This window comes from Mobula hypostoma, chromosome 4 (assembly GCF_963921235.1).
Source record: "Mobula hypostoma chromosome 4, sMobHyp1.1, whole genome shotgun sequence".
NCBI classification, from domain to species: Eukaryota; Metazoa; Chordata; class Chondrichthyes; order Myliobatiformes; family Myliobatidae; genus Mobula; species Mobula hypostoma.
Genome location: NC_086100.1, coordinates 34,945,026 through 34,964,964, shown reverse-complemented (window position 1 = coordinate 34,964,964; position 19,939 = coordinate 34,945,026). Strand labels below are relative to the sequence as shown.

Genomic DNA, 19,939 nt, shown 5'->3' with positions numbered 1-19,939 from the left:
AGCAGTTTCAAGTTCCTGGGTGTCAAGATCTCTGAGGATCTAACCTGGTCCCAACGTATTGATGTAGTTATAAAGAAGGCAAGACGGCGGCTATACTTCATTAGGAGTTTGAAGAGATTTGGCATTTCAAGAAATACACTCAAAAACTTCTATAATGTACCATGGAGAGCATTGCGACTGCACAGGACTGAAAGAAGCTGCAGAAGGTTAGAAATCTAGTCAGCTCCATCTTGGGCACCAGCCTACAAAGTACCCAGGACACTTTCAGGGAGTAGTGTCTCAGCAAGGCAGCGTCCATTATTAAGGACCTCCAGCACCCAGGACATGCCCTTTTCTCACTGTTACCATCAGGTAGGAGGTACAGAAGCCTGAAGGCACACACTCAGCGATTCAGGAACAGCTTCTTCCCCTCTGCCATCTGATTCCTAAATGGACATTGGACCCTTGGACACTACCTCACTTTGTTAGTATACAGTATTTCTGTTTTTTGCTCGTTTTTAAATCAATTCAATATACATATACTGTAATTGATTTACTTATTTATAATTATTTTTTTCTCTTCTATATTATGTATCGCATTGAACTGCTGCTGCTAAGTTAACAATTTTCACATCACATGCCGGTGATAATAAACCTGATTCTGATTCAAGTGTAAAGGAGAATGAAATCATCAATCTAATGCATTACAGAAAATACATTATAAATAAAGAACACAATAATAATAATAAATTCAATAAATATAAATACATAAGATAGCTTATACACACACAGATTGATTGTATGTCCATGAAGTATCGCTACATACAGGAGTGTCTGTACATAAGGTGACTGACAGGAAATGATAAGTAGTGGTGGTTGGTGATGTGGAAGGATGGGTTACTGAGTGGAGGTGTCGATCAGCCTTATTGCTTGGGGAAAGTAACTGATTTTGAGTCTGGTGGTTCTGGTGTGGACGCTACATTGCCTATTCCCTGGTGGCAGTGGGACAAACAGTCCATGAGCAGGGTGGGTAGGATTCTTCATCATGTTACTGGTCCCTTTCTGGCACCCTTCTGCACACATGTCCTTGATAGCTGGTAGGCTGGTGCCAGTGATGTGTTGGACAGTTTTGACTACCCGCTGTAGAGCCCTCCTGTCCGCTGCAGTGCAGTCTCTATACCATGAAGAGATGCATCTGGTTAGGATGCCCTCTACTGCACATCTGTAGAATGATGTGAGTATGGATGAGCAAAGTCCAGTTCCCTGCAGCCTCCTCACCAAGAAGAGACTAGGATGTATCTGCACAGCATCAGCATCTTTCAGTAAAACAGATTACAATCTGGGAGGGTGGGAAGTAGCATGCACAATTTAGTCCCACTGATGGAAAATTTACTTGAATAGTGTGTTGGGGGCTGAATGTTACAAACAAATATCATAGTTTGCGGCAAACTGTCATCACTTACCCCATAAATGCAAGGAAATTCAAGCAGATGGACAGGCGAATAAGGAAATCCCAAATCTGTCAGCACGTGTGGAAGCTGAACACGTTCATGCAGAGATTGATCTCAGTTGAAATTTTATAACTGTCAAAGAAGTGATTTAAAAAGTTACTATTTCTACTGTTTGAGCTTAAATTAACGTTCTGCACAGATTTTTTCTTAAATAAGTTATTTATATAGAAAGCTTTGCTCATTTAATTTGAAAAGGTTTTGAGTGTTCCTGAAGCTGACGGACGTTGAGAGGCATAACCCCGACAATATCGACAGATGCCAGAAGTAGGGGGGAAAGCGGAATTCAAGATGAACCCAGTGGCTCAGGCCTATGGAGACAAAGGATGTAAATTGACATTCCCAGACAGAACGCTTATCAGGATTGTGAAGGAAGACAACAGATGCACCTTTCGGGTCCACAGATGCTGCTTGACCAGCTAAGATCTTTCATTTTTGTTGCTCCAGATTACAGCCGCTGTGGTGTCGTTTATCTCCAGAGATGTCGTAGGGATGTGGCTCTTTAATGAAAAGGTCACCCAATTTGTTCTGCTCCAACCTGGTGAACCAATAAGCTGGGATGCTGTTATAGCACAGGGCCTCACTGATTACGTCAATGCTACCTTAGCCACCATTGGCGGTATGGTAGTATAGTGGTTAGCACGACGCTTTACGGTACAGGCAACCTGGGTTCAGTCCCCATGAATGTGTGGGTTTATTTCGGGTGCTCCGGTTTCCTCCCACAGTCCAAACACATACTGGGTCGGAGGTTAATTGGTCATTGTAAATTTTCCCGTGATCAGGCTGGTATTAAGTTGGGGGATTGCTGGGTGGTGTGGCTCAAAGGCCCAATAAATAAATTAAAAAAGGATCTGAATGAGGCAAATATGGGGCCACAAAGAAATAGAAGTAGCAAGTATAAGTAGCTGAAGGGACTGAAGAAGTAGGTAGCAGGACAAACTGAGCAAATCCAGACCATGTAAGTCAGTCTTTATCCCAGGAGCATATATTAATGTGAGACTGCACTTTGTTACAATATTGAAGGGCTGCTGCATTTTTGAACGTTTTGTAATTTAGTTGAGACATGAGTGGATCAATATGAAAGAGTCAATGCTGATTCTTGAGAAGCTGGCTAGTTTTCTGAGCATTCCTCCTTCACCACAAACATAGCAACCAGCCATTCAACCTGCATGCAAAATGGTACTGTCAATGTAAATGTACTTCCTAGTTGTGAAGTAGCCTCAGGGTATGAAAATGATGCCCACACAATAACTGAAGACACTTCGGGTGGATCAGACAGGAAAGAAATAATTTGATGATGCCCGTAAATGTGATCCGTTTGGGGGAAGTGAGATAATCAGAACAGGGAAAGCAAAAAGTGAATGCACCAAATGGTGCCAAATTTCACAGATAATATGGGATGGAACAGCAATATGAGCAAAAACAAATTCAGACCGGATCTGGGCTGTACCCTCCAAATATCCGGACCTGCCTCTCGGTTTTTTTGCACTACCTTACTTTCCATTTTTCTATTTTCTATTTATGATTTATAATTTAAATTTTTAATATTTACTATCGATTTGTAATCCAGGGAGCGGGAAGCGCAGACTCAAATATCGCTGTGATGATTGTACGTTCTAGTATCAATTGTTTGGTGACAATAAAGTATAAAGTATAAAGATGAACTGTGGATATTAACTGAAGCCAACCCAGTGCACCTTTCTCACATTCAATGGAAGTCTTACCACTAGGATAGCGAGCTGTTTATTGTTTATTGAACTGTTACCTGTGCTATGCACTACAGGCATTTTGAATTACATTTTATTAACTTATCTGTGGTTATATTTTGTTTTATGTGCTGTCTGTGATATATAAGACCATAAGACAGAGGAGCAGAATTAGGCCATTTGGCTCATCGAGTCTGCTCCACCATTCAATCACGGCTGATCCTTTTTTATCCTCCTCAGCCCCACTTCCCGGCCTTCTCCCCATAACCTTTGATGCCATGTCCAACCAAGAACCTGTCAAGCTCAGCCTTAAATACACCCAATGACCTAGCCTCCACAACTGCCTGTGGTAATAAATTTCACAAATTCACCAGTCTCTGGTTAAAGGAATTTCTCTGTATCTGTTTTAAATGGACGTCCCTCTACTCTGAGGTTATGCCCTCTTGTCCCAGACTCCTCCATCGAGGGAAACAGCCTTTTCACATCTACCTTGTTTTGGCCTTTCAGCACTCGAAAGGTTTTAATGAGATCCTAAATTTCATTGAATACAGACCCAGAGCTATCAAATGATCCATGTACAATTACCCCTTCACTCCCAGAGTCATCCTTGTGAACCTCTGAACCCTTTCTAATGCCAGCACATCTTTTTTTAGATGAGGAGCACATAACTTATTTGTTACATACTTGAAAAAGCTTTTACTATCCACTACAATATGTTTTGTGGGTGCGCTGTGGTCTGGAGGAACATTGTTCATTCGATTGTGTGTTTATATATACATACATACATTCATACACGCAGTCAGATCACTATAAGATTGAACCTGAATTTGAAATCAAAAAAGGTAAGGTTCAAGTTGATTTCAGGCAGGTGTTTGAAATCTGCACGGCACCCAACAGCAGTGTTGAAAAAATGAGCATTAGTTTGATAATTAGCCTCACTCGAATTTACGTGTATGGAATGGTGTCATGGAAGGTTATCCCAATTAATATTTCACTTGTTGATACAGTTTTAAAGTCACTCAACATGGACGCAGACCTGCGACCCACTGTGCCTCTGCCTAACCATACTGATCCTACTTTTCAGCACTTGCCCCATAGCCTACTATGCCTTGGTGACTCAAGGGCTTCCTAAATGTTGCCAGAGTACCTGCCTCTCCAGCCTTTCAGACAGTATGTTCCAGATTTCAGCAATTTGCATCTCTGGTGAAAAGAAGAATCATGCTCAGACCCTCTTTGGCTCTCTAACCCCCTAACGGAAACCTATGCTCGAAGCATCTCTGCTGAGTGGGAAATTTCCCATTACACCCATCGTTATTGTGCATATCTCATTCAAATAAGTCTTTCCTCATTGCTGAAACGTATCACAGGTAACCCCTGCACACTGTTCTCTTGGGACAACCGGAACTGCACACAATCTTTACTGTGGCCTAACCAGTGTTTCATATAGCGGGGCACAGTAACTTCCTTCCTCTTGTATTCCAGTCTCAACACTTGCTTTTGAAAGCAAGTCTCATTTATGCTTTCTTAACTGCTAGTTTTCCTGGTTACTCACAACAGCACTTGTCTTTAATATATTTACAAATATTTTAAGATTTTCTTAATCTTTTCCTCCCCCTTTTGACCCTCATGGAAATACATCGCCTCCAAATTTACTTAGTTCTTTTTAATGATTCCAAATACCTGTTGACTTACATAGAAGTAACTATCCCCTTTCAGCTTTCACCAAGACCGGTCTTACCATGGTTCCGGAGGACTGGAAAACTGCAAATGTCACTCCACTCTTTAAGAAAGGAGGGCAGCAGAAAGGAAATTATAGACCAGTTATCCTGTCCTCAGGGGTTGAGAAGATGTTGGAGTCTCTTCTCACTGCTACCATCAGCCAGGAGGTAGAGGTACAGGTCCAGGTCAATTAACACCAAGTCAATGAACTGCCTTACTACCAGTGTGGATGACTTCACTCACCTCAACGCTGAAATGACTCCACAACCTATAGATCCACTTTCAAGGACTCTGTAACTCAAATTCTCAGTATTATTTATTTGATTATTATTATATGCATGATTTGTCTTCTTTTGCATATTGGTTATTCATCAGTCTTTGTTATTTATAGCTTTTCATAAATTCTATTGTATTTTTATTTTCCTGTAAATGCCTGTATGAAAATGAATCTCAATTGCATACAGTACATACACTTTGCTAGTAAATTTACTTTGAACTTAACCATCCTCAACAGATGAGGCAAATGTAGTTAGGATAAGATCATGACAATTGTGCATTTAACTTAAGCAATGCAGCAAATCCAAAATAGATATCACTTGGAGTGCTACAGTTATCTATCTTAAAGCCAGAAATGGTGGAAGTAGTTATCCTTCATACCAAGCTGTGTCCACTTGGCTGAAACATGGTGAAAAGATTTTGAACTTGACAATGATCGTTTTGTTGGTGTCCCAATAGGTGTCAGCCAATAAAATGAAAGCCAGTCTTCAGCAAACTTTCAATACAGCAAACCAAGTTAACTTAAAGAACACAAGAGACTGAACTTGTGAAGGAAGGCGTGGCCAAGTCGGCAGCAAGAATGTATTTACATGTAAGAAACTCTGCTATAAAAGCAGGAAGGTTGCTGTGCTGTAGACAATTTTGCAACAAAAGCACGTGTATCAAATCCCAGCATGCCACCAGGAACCAACAGAATTTTTGAAAAAAAACTTTTAATAATGGAAGTAGTACTAAATAAGTCATTCATACCAAGACACAAAGAAAATGGATTTTGCTCCATTTCCTTAAATATCTGTAATCAGGCCACACAATGCAGTGTGGAGTCATTATTAAGTGTCTTTTGAAATGGTAATGCTGAAGTCAAATCCGTTCACCAGCCTTTCAAAATGCTGATAAATTGAGAACTTTTCCCATTAAAACAGGTTGGCACTATGACAGCAGCAATGGCACAACTAGTGCACTACAGCCTCAATTCCAGCAATGCTGTTCGGTTCTGGGCTCAGGCTCAGCCCTTGTGGAATCTGCACATTCTCCAAGACTGGGTGCTCTTCTCCCACATCCCGCACATGTGCTGTCAGTAAGCTAACTGGCCAAGGAACATTCTCCCACTTAGGTGAGTGGTAGAATCTGTGGTGAGTTGATAAGGTGGGAAAAATAAAATTTGGCACTGTGCAAATGTATGGCTGATGGGCAGCCAGGACTTAAGCCAAAGATCCTGTTTAGTCATAGTCATACTTTATTGATCCCGGGGGAAATTGGTTTTCGTTACAGTTGCACCATAAATAATAAATAGTAATAAAACCATAAGTAGTTAAATAGTAAAATGTAAATTATGCCAGGAGATAAGTCCCGGACTAGCCTATTGGCTCAGGGTATCTGACCCTCCAAGGGAGTTGTAAAGTTTGATGGCCACAGGCAGGAATGACTTCCTACGACACTCTTGTGTTGCATCTCAGTGGAATGAGTCTCTGGCTGAATGTACTCCTGTGCCCACCCAGTACATTATGTAGTGGATGGGAGACGTTGTCCAAGATGGCATGCGACTTGGACAGCATCCTCTTTTCAGACACCACCGTCAGTTCCATCCCCACATCACTGGCCTTACCAATGAGTTTGTTGATTCTGCTGGTGTCTGCTACCCTCAGCCTGCTGCCCCAGCACACAACAGCAAACATGATCGCACTGGCCACCACAGACTCATAGAACATCCTCAGCATCATCCGGCAGATGTTAAAGGACCTCAGTCTCCTCAGGAAATAGAGACGGCTCTGACCCTTCTTGTAGACAGCCTCAGTGTTCTTTAACCAGTCCAGTTTATTGTCAATTTGTATCCCCAGGTATTTGTAATCCTCCACCATGTCCACACTGATCCCCTGGATGGAAACAGGGGTCACCAGTACCTTAGCTCTCCTCAGGTCTACCACCAGCTCCTTAGTCTTTTTCACATTAAGCTGCAGATAATTCTGCTCACACCATGTGACAAAGTTTCCTACCGTAGCCCTGTACTCAGCCTCATCTCCCTTGCTGATGCATCCAACTATGGCAGAGTCACCCAAAAACTTCTGAAGATGACAAGACTCTGCAGTAGTTTCTATGCTGGAGAACTCTAATGGTGACTTGTAAGACCAGGAACCAAGTCAGACTTGCAGATAAAGATTTAGGGGGAAAAAAAGGTACAGTTTAAGTCTGGATTGCATCTATTAAATTACCACAGGAACGTTCAGGATAAACTATGACAAATTGCTTAGGAACTGTGCTTCTTAAGTGATCACAGCATATTAGGGATATATGTACATGTAAGGAACAGCACATTAGTTCATACTGTACTTTTTAAGTATAGAACATTTGAGTTGTATTGTTCAGAACGGTAATTAATTTTATCCCAACTGTATAGATTTCAGGATCTATAAGAGGTGGCAAGGGTGATCCTTTTACAATGGAAACTACAGCAACTTATCCCAATAAAAGGATATCATCAGCTCCCAGAGAGCATTAAAGTAAAACCTATCTATATGCATAAAAATCATAGTGAGATCATTGGGCATGACTGATAGGGATTGTGTCCACCCATTTTTGAACTTTGGTTAGGAATCATGTTGCTTCTTTATCCACATCTAATATAAAAGCTGTATTACATATCGTATTCTACATACTCTATAACCTGCTACAAAATGTCACTTAAGAATTGCATTAGAAATATTAAAGTATAACAATATTGTGTTGTGTAATTACTTAAATACAAGAGATCCTGCAGATGCTGGAAATACGAACAAAAAAATGCCTCCTCTATGAAAATCAATAAACAGTCAACATTTTGAGACTGGGAAGGAAGGGGGCAGAAGGTGGAATAAGGTGGTGGGGGGAGGGGATGGGAATAGCTCAAAGGAGATGGGTGATGCCAGATTAGTGGGGGAGGGAGGATGAAGAAAGAAGCTGGGAGGTGATAAATGGAAAAGGTAAAAGGCTGGAGAAGGAGGAATCTGATAGGAGAGGACATGGCTCATGGGAGAAAGGGAAGGAAGAGGAGCACTGGGGGAGGTGATAGGCAAGTGTGGAGAAGAGGCAAGAGGCCAGAGGCCAGAGTGGGAAATTGGAAGAGGGAATGGGAAAGGGAAAAAGTTAGTGGAAGTTGGACAAAATCCAATGTTCATGCCATTAGATTGGAGTCTACCTAGACAGAATATGAGGAGTGGCTCCTCCAGTCTGAGTGACAGAAGAGGAGCTATGGACCAACATGTCTGATCGTGAATGGGGACAGGAATTGAAGCGGTTGGCCAGCAGGAAATTCCATTTTTTTGCTAATGGAGCTGAGGAGCTCGACAAAGCAGTCCTCCAATCTATGTTGGGCCTTACTAATGTAGAGAAGGCCGCACTGGGTACAGTAGATGACCCCAACAGATTTGCAGGTGAATTGTTGCCTCAGATGGAAGAACTGTTTGGAACTCTGAGTGAGGCAGGAGTTGCATTTCTGCTGCTTGCAAGGTTAAGTACCAGATGGGAAATTAGTGGGGATGAACAAATGGCCAAGGAAATCACAGAGGGAGCAATCTCTATAGTGGTGAGGAAGGTGGGGGTAAAGATGTGTTTGGTAGTTGGGTCCCGTTGAATATGGCATAAGTTGCGGAGAGTGATGTGTTGAATGCAAAGGCTCATGAGGTGGTAGGTGAGGTTAAGAGGAAACCTATCCCTGTTAAGGCAGTAGGATAGGGTGAGTGCGGATGTCCGGGAAATGGAGATGTGGGTAAGGACAGCATCAATGGTGGAAGAGCAAAACCCTGTTCTTTGGAGGACATCTCTGCTGGAAAGCAAAGTCTCATTTTGGGAACAGATGCAGCAGAAATGAAGTAACTGAGAAAAGGGATAGCATTTTTACCGGAGACAATAAGGCAGGAAGAGGTATATTCTAGATAGATGCGGGAATCAGTGGAGTTATAAAAGATATCAGTAGACTGTTTGTCTCCAGTTTTGGAGACAGAGTGAGATAGAGAAGGGGGTATGGTATCAGAAGTAGACCTTGTGAACTTGGGGGGCAGGGTGGAAGTTGGGAGGCAAAGCTGTGGAGCATTACCAGGGAAGGCTTGCAATATAAGGTTGCTAAACATAGCCAAGAGCACAGTGGGGACGCACTTGGCATCTTCGTGCTAATTATTTTTGCTGAGATCTATTATTTCTCCAGCTTATTCAAAAGAAAATGAGTAAGTCAAGCCACCTGGTCCCTCAAACCTACCCAATTCAAATATGATCAATAACCCAAACATAGAATTTTCTTTGCCGGTTCCATAATGTTCTCAATTCCATGACCCTTCAAAAAGAAGCCTCTTCTTTACAAACTTTCAGCAACCTAACCTCCACAAACCATGAGGTGAAGATTTCTAGAGATTTATCACTCCACAAGAAAGTCTTAGGCACCTCCTTTAAAATGACAACACCTTAACAGTTAACATGGAACTACAAATGAGTAGATTTGAACCTAAAACAGGGGTTGTATCCTTAAAACTGAACAGATTACTTGACAACCTTAAAAAAACTGTCTATCTAGCTTAGAAACATATTGGCTACATTTTAAAGAATGCTAACAAATGCTGGAGGCTGAGAGTAAGATCAGGTGGATTAATTGACTCTTCTATATAATAATTAATACAATAGAATCCAAAATAATATTTTTAAGGTTTATTTGAAACATAAACATGAAGCAGAATAAAAAAATTATATCTAGGCAATCTTTGGGAAAAGACAATAATAACATCACAAAATACATCAAGTGCCATGCATAAAAAGAGCAATTGAGAGTTTTCAAATTACAGTGCATTGGAGCATGGTGGAAAAAGGCAATACAAACAAATTAGCTCACATTAAATGAAAAGCAACATTAAGATCACTGGAAAATCATTTATCAGTGATTATGGAGATTTATGAATATAAACATTATTGAAGCTAAAGAAACATCAAAATGCTATGAATGGAGATTTTCTCTTTATTTTCTTTAAAAATGTAAATCCCCAGGAATCTCTCATCCCATGTTTTAAACCTGCTTGATAAATCAAAACATTTGCTTTCCTGAGCTAGGTACTGACTCAAATTAGAGGGAAAATACATTTCAATTTCTTTTCAAGAAACATTATTTGCTGGACTGAGTTAAATATTCTCACAGATTAACCTAACAATCTTCTAACAATAATCAGAGAACCTCTAAGCTTATTTCTGAATTTGATTTATTTGAAAGATAACTTAGACACAACTACTCCCACAGTAAATGGATTTCAAAACACAGCTCTAAATGATGATTGAAGTTTTAATGACACAAATGTTTACTTTCTTTTGGCCTTGAACAGACTGCTATTATCTCAGGAGAGTGGGAGAAACTGGTTTCGACTTTATTGTCCATTAGGTTGGTAAAGTGTAACAGCATCTCCAAAGGGTGTACGCACACGCTAGAAAGTCAATGCCACTACAATGAGATTTCCTTACGTCATAGGTGGCTAGTCAGTCTACGTCTACACCAAATGCACCAAGACTGTCAAAGCACAAGTATTTAGGTTCCAATTATCAGAATTAAAACTTGTGGAACAACAAGTGTGTGCAGTGATGCCATGAGGTTTTAGTCAAGTAGAAAAGAGTTTATCAGTGTGGATCAAAAAGGTATGTGTTCTACCGCTTTATCATGCAGGAATTAATAGTTCGCAGATCACAGAGCAAGTCAGAAAGGAGTGTTTCAACATTCGGGCCACATTGGTCAGTCAACTAAATTACCACAGATCCCAATGCAAGGTCATCAACCCATGATTACAATTCCATTTCTTTGAGCCATTGCCTAACCTGTTCATATTTCCCAGTTTTATTTTCAATTATTGCAGGCATGCCTCAAGTTTTGAGTTACAGGGGCTGCCTACAAGGTTCATTTCACTCAAAACCTTCAATACTGGATACAAATCCAACCATTTTAGGAACCATTTTATGCGCGCCTTCATAGTCATTGGACACATGTCACGTTAGGGTTTGAGTCCCTAATGATGGATGGTTGACCACCACTCTTATCTGTGCCCTGACAAATAACTCGCCGGATACTCAGTGTGGAACTTCAAGAATGGCTCAATGGCTCTTCTAGTTCAAAATGTTTTCAAAACAAACAGTGAATCAAATTAAGTAGCAGTCACTTATTAAAAATTGCATGTTTTCTTTGCCCACTAATTAGTCACATTTCTTTTCTTGACTCCATCTATTCGAGTAAAAATTGAAAAGGGAGCTATGTTTTGAGATATTCTCAAGGCACTGAGGATACTGATACAAATACACAAACCACAAGGTACAATACACATAAGCAAATAAAACATATTGCAGTAGATTAGAAGCACAGTGGCCCCTAGCACTATTCAAATAAAGTTAAATTATGGGAATCCCATTTCCCGACAATTCTTATACACCTTAGTGAAACATATGGAAGGCACTGCTTCCGATATACACCTTGGTAGGCAAAAACTACCTTATTTTATGACATTATGGAAGACACTGCTCCCGATAATGAGGCTTTTAAAACTTGTAGAAATGTCATAGGCTTTCATTTCTTAGTAGCAGATGCTGCTTTCTTGTTGACGACAGTATAACCGTCATAATTATGGAAGTCACTGCTTCCGATAATTATCTTATTTTAAAAAAGATAAAACACACTATTTATAGTGAACTCTGTCACTGATAAATAAAATAAACATCTCAGTGCTGATTGGTGGAAATAAAATGACATTATAATTGGGTTCAGCGGTTACTTCAAGTGCCAGACATCTAGAACTGGTATAAAGACACGGCTGAAGGTTACCTTAGTGTCAATTTTACCATCTTTAACATATTCTTCTTCTAAACTGGGAGACAGATTAAATGTTTTTCTTTTGGACAAAGTTATAAACTGCAAACTGTGCCCCATCACTTTGGTCAGTACTTTGATAAATAGGAAAATGCAAAATACTCAAATAGGTGCTAGATGGATTAAGGTAACCAAGCCAAGTTTGACATTTCTTTTTACACCAAAGTTCTAGGTTCTGAAAATATCAGCAAGCCCCATACAAAATCCAGACCATAAAGAGGTAAGCTGTATCTATTAAAATGCATTTAAATTTTTCAACAAATGTAATTTGACAAGTTATCCTTTATATTCAGTATCTTGCAACAATTAATAACCCAGATTACCCTGTAAAATTGGAGAATATAATGTATTTAGCATGGGGCACAAGTCTTTCTCCATTTTATAACATACTTTTTACAGCATATTTTAACAACAACTGGGAAAGAGTGATGAACAAAGGTTTACCCATCATTTGGAAAGTTTGACTAAATAAGGGCTGCTGGTGTAATGTCACCAATTTTAAACAATTTGTTAACAGTTTAAAATCATTATAAAATCTTGCAGTATATATGCACAACTACCAGGCATGTAGTTGGGGAGATCACCATGCATTCTTATTAAGGGTTTGTCAAAATTGTGAAAAATTTTAACTTTAGCAACAATGGTTGTTATTTAGTTCCAGAAACAAAATAAACCTCACCACCTCCCTACTCCCTAATAAGAGTAGTATTTTTCAGTTACTGAACACTCCCATTGAAATTACATGGTATAATTACATTATATAGTTATTTAATTTTACTGTGCTTGACTATGATAACCCAATACTACAATTTTAATTTGCATGATCAGTATCTGATGATGCATTTTTTCTTCACTCATTTCAGTCTTCCCAACCATTCAGTAGTACTGTTGATCTCTTTAACAAGTTCCCCAGTTACTTTCACTGCACAAACATCTGCACTGCGTGAATAACCTAATTTAGTAATTTTGTCAATGAAGCAGTGTTCTACATGTTGTAGGAAATCCTCTCCAGGAAGATTTTAAGTAGTGCCCAAATAGATTGAATTTTTTTAAAGCCACACTACTCTAATATTCCTGATTTCTAACAACAGAAGCATTTTCTTATTAATAGTTCTTTTGTCATTAATCTTTCACCCTCCAATACCACCAAATCTTATTCCAATCAACAAATACGCACCTTTTGCTTCATTTTCTTTCTAGTCATATACTGTTGCAAACAAACGTCATTTTAAAAATTTCCTCCCCCTAGAAAACATTGAAATTGCCTGATGCACAGCTAATTTGTTTTCAGTACCACAGTGAATTCATTTGAAAAATGCTATCAATTCCTGCAGCTACTGTGGCTGGACTCTTCCAGCACTTCTGTTTGAGTTTCAGATTCCTACATGTAGTTTCTCCACTAGCATCAATGATACCTGCACCGAATGATTTAATTTGGAATTAGCCTTGATAAGCAGTTTTATCTCACTTTGGTGCAGTACTCCAGTTTGGCATTTGTCTCAAATTGTTTCTCTCCATTTCCGCTCTATGTGCAATTCAGCCTCCCCGCCACCCCCCATGCAGCTTACAAGCGTCAATTGATTTAATTTGTCATTGTTTTTGTCATGAATGTCCAACTCCCAACTTTAACCATTCATTCAATTCCCCTTAAACCACCCTATCAAGTGTTGCCAATAATTTGCTTCAGTTTTAAAGTATTCCTTTGCTCATCACTGCACAATGGAAGATCAGAACTAAATAAGTCCCTTTGAGGGAAATACTATAAAGCTTCTTTTTCATTAGCCCTTGTACTTGCTCCACTGGGTTCCCAAGATGCAGGTCTTTGCAACATACCAATGTAATCTGTAAATTTGCCAACACTAGCTGCTAGAAAGATTTGCTAAGAGACAATGTTCCAAGCTGTCCATTGCACCTATAATGTGTAGATGCTGAGAAAGTGAAGCAAGTACAAGGTCTGTTCACAATGAAGGCATCCCTCTACAGGCTAATGTAAAGATGGCTTGCAGCAGGTGTAAAGCAAATGTGGGAGGTAACAAGTGAAAAAGCTGAGTTCTTATTGCCTCTTCACTTGTAATGCAGAAAAGTTTCTTCTTAAGATTTATATTCTTGCTTCTGGTCAAAAAATTTACTTATGCAGCTTAAATTTTGCTTAACTTTTTTTCTAATCAATGAAAATTAAATGAATTTAATGAGCGTCCTTAATCTGAAATGTTGACAGTTTGTTTTCCTTATTTGTTACCTGATAGTATCCTTTATTTTGTTTCTAATCAGTATAGCAAAAAAACTCTACAAGTATCAAAGGCAATAATCTCTCAGCATCTGAGTGAATGTTATTCTTTCAGGCAGACCATCATAAATGCTTTTGAAGACAATCAGTAGACATGGCTGCTTGTCCACACTTCTCCAGCAAGTGCATTAGCTGCTCCCTGGACTGTCCAGGTAGCATATGCAATGTTGTTACGAATCACATTGAAATCAACAAGGTCCGGCGATTTCTCCAGAAGCATCAGCTGCTCCATAATATCTTTAAAAGTGTGGTGCCCTCTGCCATAAAGCAGGTGTCTAAATGGGCAACTAGTTATAGACACATAAGGAGAAAGAAAGTGATTCTCCACCTGTTGGAACAAGCAGAATATTTATTTAATGACAACTGGTCAAGGAAATAACCCCGTTTGTAAATATTTTCAGGTCATCCGATGTTTCTAGAATCCTGCACCAATGAAGCAGACCAAGATAAAATTGCAAAACAATTCCACTCCTTTTACATACAGTAGACATTTTCAGAAACTCTGGCCTGAAATAAGGAGCATCATTACATTTACATGGTGCAGAAGAAACAACATTTTCCCCTCTTGCCCATGTGCAACACTACAAACTAATGCTATCACGGCCATTTTGATAGCTTGATCAAGACTAAAAAGCACTTCAGTAATATTCTGGCAGCATGCCTGTTACTTTTTTTCCCATCACTGCACATTGCTAGCAGAAATTAAAGCGTGATCATGCCAACCGTGTTTTTTGTTTCTAATGAAAAGGAAATGTATCCTCAAGAGAAACCACGATGACCAGCAGAATATCAGTAAAGTATCTGAGCAATGCCCTGTGTGCAAATCAACAATATATCCGCTGTAAGGTTTAAGATTCCAAAAGCTAAATCTGGCAGTATAATACAAGTCTGGTTTACAGCTAGCTGACCAAAAGTACAGCCCGAAATTCACCCCTACATTACAACACAAAGTCATTTATGACTTTGTACATCGAAACTAAAGCATTGGAAGAGCTCACAAATTTACCCTCATTATCCTGTTGTTGTAGGCTCTGTACAGCAAAACTTCATTCAAATCAGAAGTACCGATATCATCAGTCAGGGCTCTGGCAGCACGGTAGTAGGCGCCACGTGCTGAAAACAGCCACTGCATAGTCAATCCACGTTCCTGTAAAAGGATGAATCATATCCCTTTCACATCAGCGCATAAGCAAATTTTCTGTTAAAGCTTGATATGGATTGCAACTGCATATAATGATTATATTTGGGTATCTATTCTCCAATAATAGGTTCTAAATTAGATCACAAAATATGAGCATAAAACAGATTTTTTAAAACCCTTTCTGGCTCCACTTGCTACAAGAAATAAAGCAAGTTAAGTTAATTTCAAATCTACCAAAATTTGTCTTGAGAGGAGTCAGTTTGTTGATTGCAAATCAAATGGAAACCATCTTCCACACAAATTGTACCTCAGTCATCCCAAGAAAATAAAAAATACAAATTTAAAATGTCTGCCATGCTACACCATCCACTAATGCAAACCAAAAACAGAAATAAAGACAAGAGATTCTGCAGATGCTGGAAATACAGAGCAGAACACACACACACACACAACGTTGGAGCAACTCAGCAGATCAGGCAGCATCAACAGAAATTAATGAACAGTTGACATTTCAATCTGAAACCCTACATCAGGACTGGAGAGAAGGGAAAGCCAGGTGGGTGGGGGAAGGGGGCTGCAGTCAGAAGCTGGGAGGTGATAGGTGGAAAGAGCATAGGGCTGGAGAAGAAATCTGATTTCAGAAGAGTGGATCATGTGAGAAAAGGCAGGAGGAAGGGCAATAAGAGAAAGGTGATAGGCAAGTGAGGAGAAGAGGTAAAGGGTCAGAGTGGGAAAATGAAGAAGAGGGAAGGAGAAGGGGGAAAAATTGACAAAAAGTTGGAGAAATCGACATTCATGCCATCACGTTGGGAGGCTAGACGGAGTAAGTGCTGTTGCTGTTCCAACCTGAGAGTGGCCACATCGCAGCAGAAGAGGAGTCCATTGACTGACATGTCAGTATAGGAATGAGGATAGGAATTAAAATGATTGGCCACCTGGAAATACCACCACTTGTGGACAGAACTGAGGTGCTCAAAGCATTTCCTCAATCTATGTTGGTTTTCACCAATGTAGAGGATGCTACATAGGGTGTATATCATATACACTAGATAACTCCATCAGATTCGCGTGGGAAATGTTGCCTCACCTGGAAGGACTGTTTGGAACCCTGAATGGAAGTGAGGAAGGAGGTGAATGAGGTGTAGCACTTTTGTTGCTTGCAGAGACAAATGTCAGGAGGGAGATTAGTAGGGAGGTACCAATGAACAAGGGAATCACAAAATGGATACAAGATCTCCACAGAATGCAGAGAGCTGGGGGTGGGGTGGGGAAGATGATGTGTTGGACCCAGAGGCTCATGTGGTGGTAGGTGAGGATAAGAGAAGCTTTATCCCTCAAGGCAGTGGGAAGATGGGGTGAAGGTGGCTGTTGGCGAAATAGAGGAGATGCAGGTGAGGGCAGCATCAACGGTGGAGGCAGGAAAACTCAGTTCTTTGAAGGAGGAGGACATCTCTATGTCCTAGAATGGAAAGCCTCATCCTGGGAACAGATGTGACGGAGATAAAGGAAAGGGAATGGCATTTTTACATGAGACAAGGGTGGGAAGAGGTATAGTTAAGATAGCCGTGAGAATCGGTAGGTTTAGAAAAGGTATCAGTAGGCTGTTTGCCCACAGTGATGATGGAAACAGAGACTGAGAAAGTTGTGAGAGGTCAGAAATGGATCAATTGAATTTAAGGGCAGGGTGGGAGTTGGAGGCAAAGTTGATGAAATTGATGAGCTCAGCATGAAGCAGCACCAATAGAGTGATCAATGCAGCACAGAAAGAGTTGGAGACCATTACCAGAGAAGGCCTGGAACATGGACTTTCCAATGTAGCTAAAGAAAAGCTAGGCATAGCTGGGGTACACGGCTACTCCTTGAGTTTGGAGAAAGTGGGAGGAGCAAAAGGGAAATTGCTGAGGGCAAGGACCAGTTCTGCCAGACGGAGGAGGACGGTGGAGGAGGCAAACTGTTGGCTCTGTAGTCAAGAAAAAGCGGAGAAACTTAAGGCCTTTTCAAGGTGAAAATGAAGCCATCGGAGCCAGAGAATTGGAAGCTGTTGAGGAGATTGTGAGCATGAGAAGTGTCACAGACATAGGTGGGACGAGACTGAACCAAGCAGGATAAAATGGAGTCAAGGTATGTAGACATGAGTTCAGTGGGACTGGAGCAGGGAGAAATAATGGACCTACCCAGTTAGGTTTGTTGATCTTGGGTAGGAGATAGAAATGAGCAGTGCAGTATAACGGAACTATGAGGCTGGGGCTGTGGATGGGAGATCTTCAGAGTTGGTGACGTTGGTGATGATGTTACAGACAATGCCCTGATGGTTCTGAGCAGGGTCTTTTTCAAGGGGTAAGACAGAGGAGGTGCTTGACAGTTGCTGCCTGGCCTCAGCAAGGTAAAGGTCAACCCTCCACACTACAGCAGTATCCCCTTTGTCTGCGGGTTTGATGGTGAGATTGGGATTGGTGAGCAGAGAGTGGAGGTCAGTGCATTCAGCGCCGGTTAATGTCTCATCTGCAAATAGAGATGAAATGATCCAGAGCTGGCAAAGAACCAGAGGGGTGCCCGAAAGAGGATGAGGGCCGGAGGCAGGATGAACGTTGGAGGCCCAGCAGCAGTGGGAAAGATCTCTAACTGGAAGTGAGGGCAGCCGAGGTCGGAGTAAGAGGCCATGTTATCCGCTGTCTGGTATCTTTGCAATGCTTCCAGCTATCACATGGAGCATTTCCGACTCAAATTAGAGAGGAGGGACTGGCTACAAATTCTCTGAAGGACATTTCCGATAAAGCACTACATTATTAGCTACTGGATAATCACACCAGTATAAATGGTGTGCTACAATATTAACTGGAACCTTCAGCTCCTGTGGGAAACTCGTCATTGAACAGAAGGACACACAGAATGTTCCATGTGTGGACACCACTGAAAGGTCGGAACTTATTGCTCATCCTGAATCATCCTTGAAGGTGGTGGTGAGCCACCTTCTTTGAAATGTTGTAGTCCTTCTGGTAGATATACCCCCAAAATGCTGATGGGTGGCAAGTTGCAGACTTTAGACCAAGCAGTAATGAAGGAATATGTACAGTATCTGTACCCATACACCTGCTTTGTACTTCCAGGTGTATAGACCACCTAGAGATTTCAGAAGGTGTGCAATGGTCCTCTCTTGGTTATCAGCATCTACAATTCATAAGCAATTCCAATAAATTCATAGTAATAACATTATCAGTTCATAACCTTGTTCCTCCATTATCAATGTCATATCTGTTCAATTTGTTCCTTCCCATTCAGACACTAAAGATTCTACATTTTGTTTACCTCAAGTAATGATGAGTATTTTTGAATTTTAAGGATCTGGGTAGTCAGTTCATCAGCATATTTATGGTAATCAAGTGGAAGGGTGTGGTGTATGACTAACTTAATAACTGATATTCCAACTACTTCAGCCACGGCACGACCAACATCCTTGAGACTATGAACAGTAAACTTCATGAGGGTATCCACGGTATCCTCAGCTGTATTGTATGGATAATTTTCGTTCTGAAAATGACAAGATCAATGAAAAGTGTTGAATATATGATAATATTACCACAGTAAATCAAAATTGAACTGTCAACTGAGTTAATTGCTTAATTGAGAGATTAAATGAAATTAAAAAGAAGCTGCATTTACTAAAGCAGGTTAGGCAATATTCCCAGAGACCTGGAAAAGGACTCTGATAAAAAACAAATTCATTTTCTGGTTTTTAACTCAAATCTCCAGCAATCTACAAATTAAATGATATTTTTCTTTCTACTTACAACTCCCCAACATCAAAGTCTGAATGCAAACCTTAAAGACATGCCAGCTTACAATACCTAAAAACTTGTACATGTGGAACAGTGAACTCCAAAAAGAGTCTTCCTCGCCTCAATTCTTTTCCCCCTTGGGCATGTCTTCTGCTTGCTTTACACACCAAAGGGGGAAAAGGCCAATAATTGCTATAACTAAAATCCATGGGTAGAGAAAAATAAACTATATTCTCAAAATTCCAGGGGGAAATAAGATAGTGTTTTCACAGAAGACCATTTGGGGTAGTGAGGAGAAAGTAAACTGAACAACTGGAATTTTTCTCCACACCTTGCAGCATGTTGTTGGATATATAATAGACAATAGACAGGTGCAGGATTAGGCCATTCAGCCCTTCAAGCCAGCACCATTTACTGTGATCATGGCTGATCATCCACAATCAGCATCCAGTTCCTGCCTTATCCACATAACTTTTGATTCCGCTATCTTTAAGAGCTCTATCCATCTCTTCCTTGAAAGCATCCAGAGACTTGGCCTCCACTGCCTTCTGGGGCAGAGCATTCCACATATCCACCACTCTCTGGGTGAAAAAGTTTTTCCTCAACTCCATTCTAAATGGCCTACCCCTTATTCTTAAACTGTGGCTTCTGGTTCTGGACTCACCTATCAGTGGGAACATGCTTCCTGCCT

The 19,939-nt window shown here is 40.5% G+C and overlaps 1 protein-coding gene across 1 annotated transcript in view; it reads right to left on the bottom strand.

The window, feature by feature from the left end:
- Positions 1–9,844: 9,844 nt before the first annotated feature.
- The window catches only part of LOC134345234 (transferrin receptor protein 1-like), a 56,989-nt gene continuing 46,894 nt past the window's right edge, over positions 9,845–19,939 (bottom strand). Inside the window, exons 17-19 of the mRNA XM_063045571.1 lie at positions 18,779–19,000; positions 15,338–15,478; positions 9,845–14,659 (exon numbers count right to left, since the gene is read on the bottom strand). Of these exons, the coding sequence (XP_062901641.1) occupies positions 14,417–14,659; positions 15,338–15,478; positions 18,779–19,000 (606 nt within the window). The 3' untranslated portion in view covers positions 9,845–14,416. The remainder of the gene's footprint in view (positions 14,660–15,337; positions 15,479–18,778; positions 19,001–19,939) is intronic.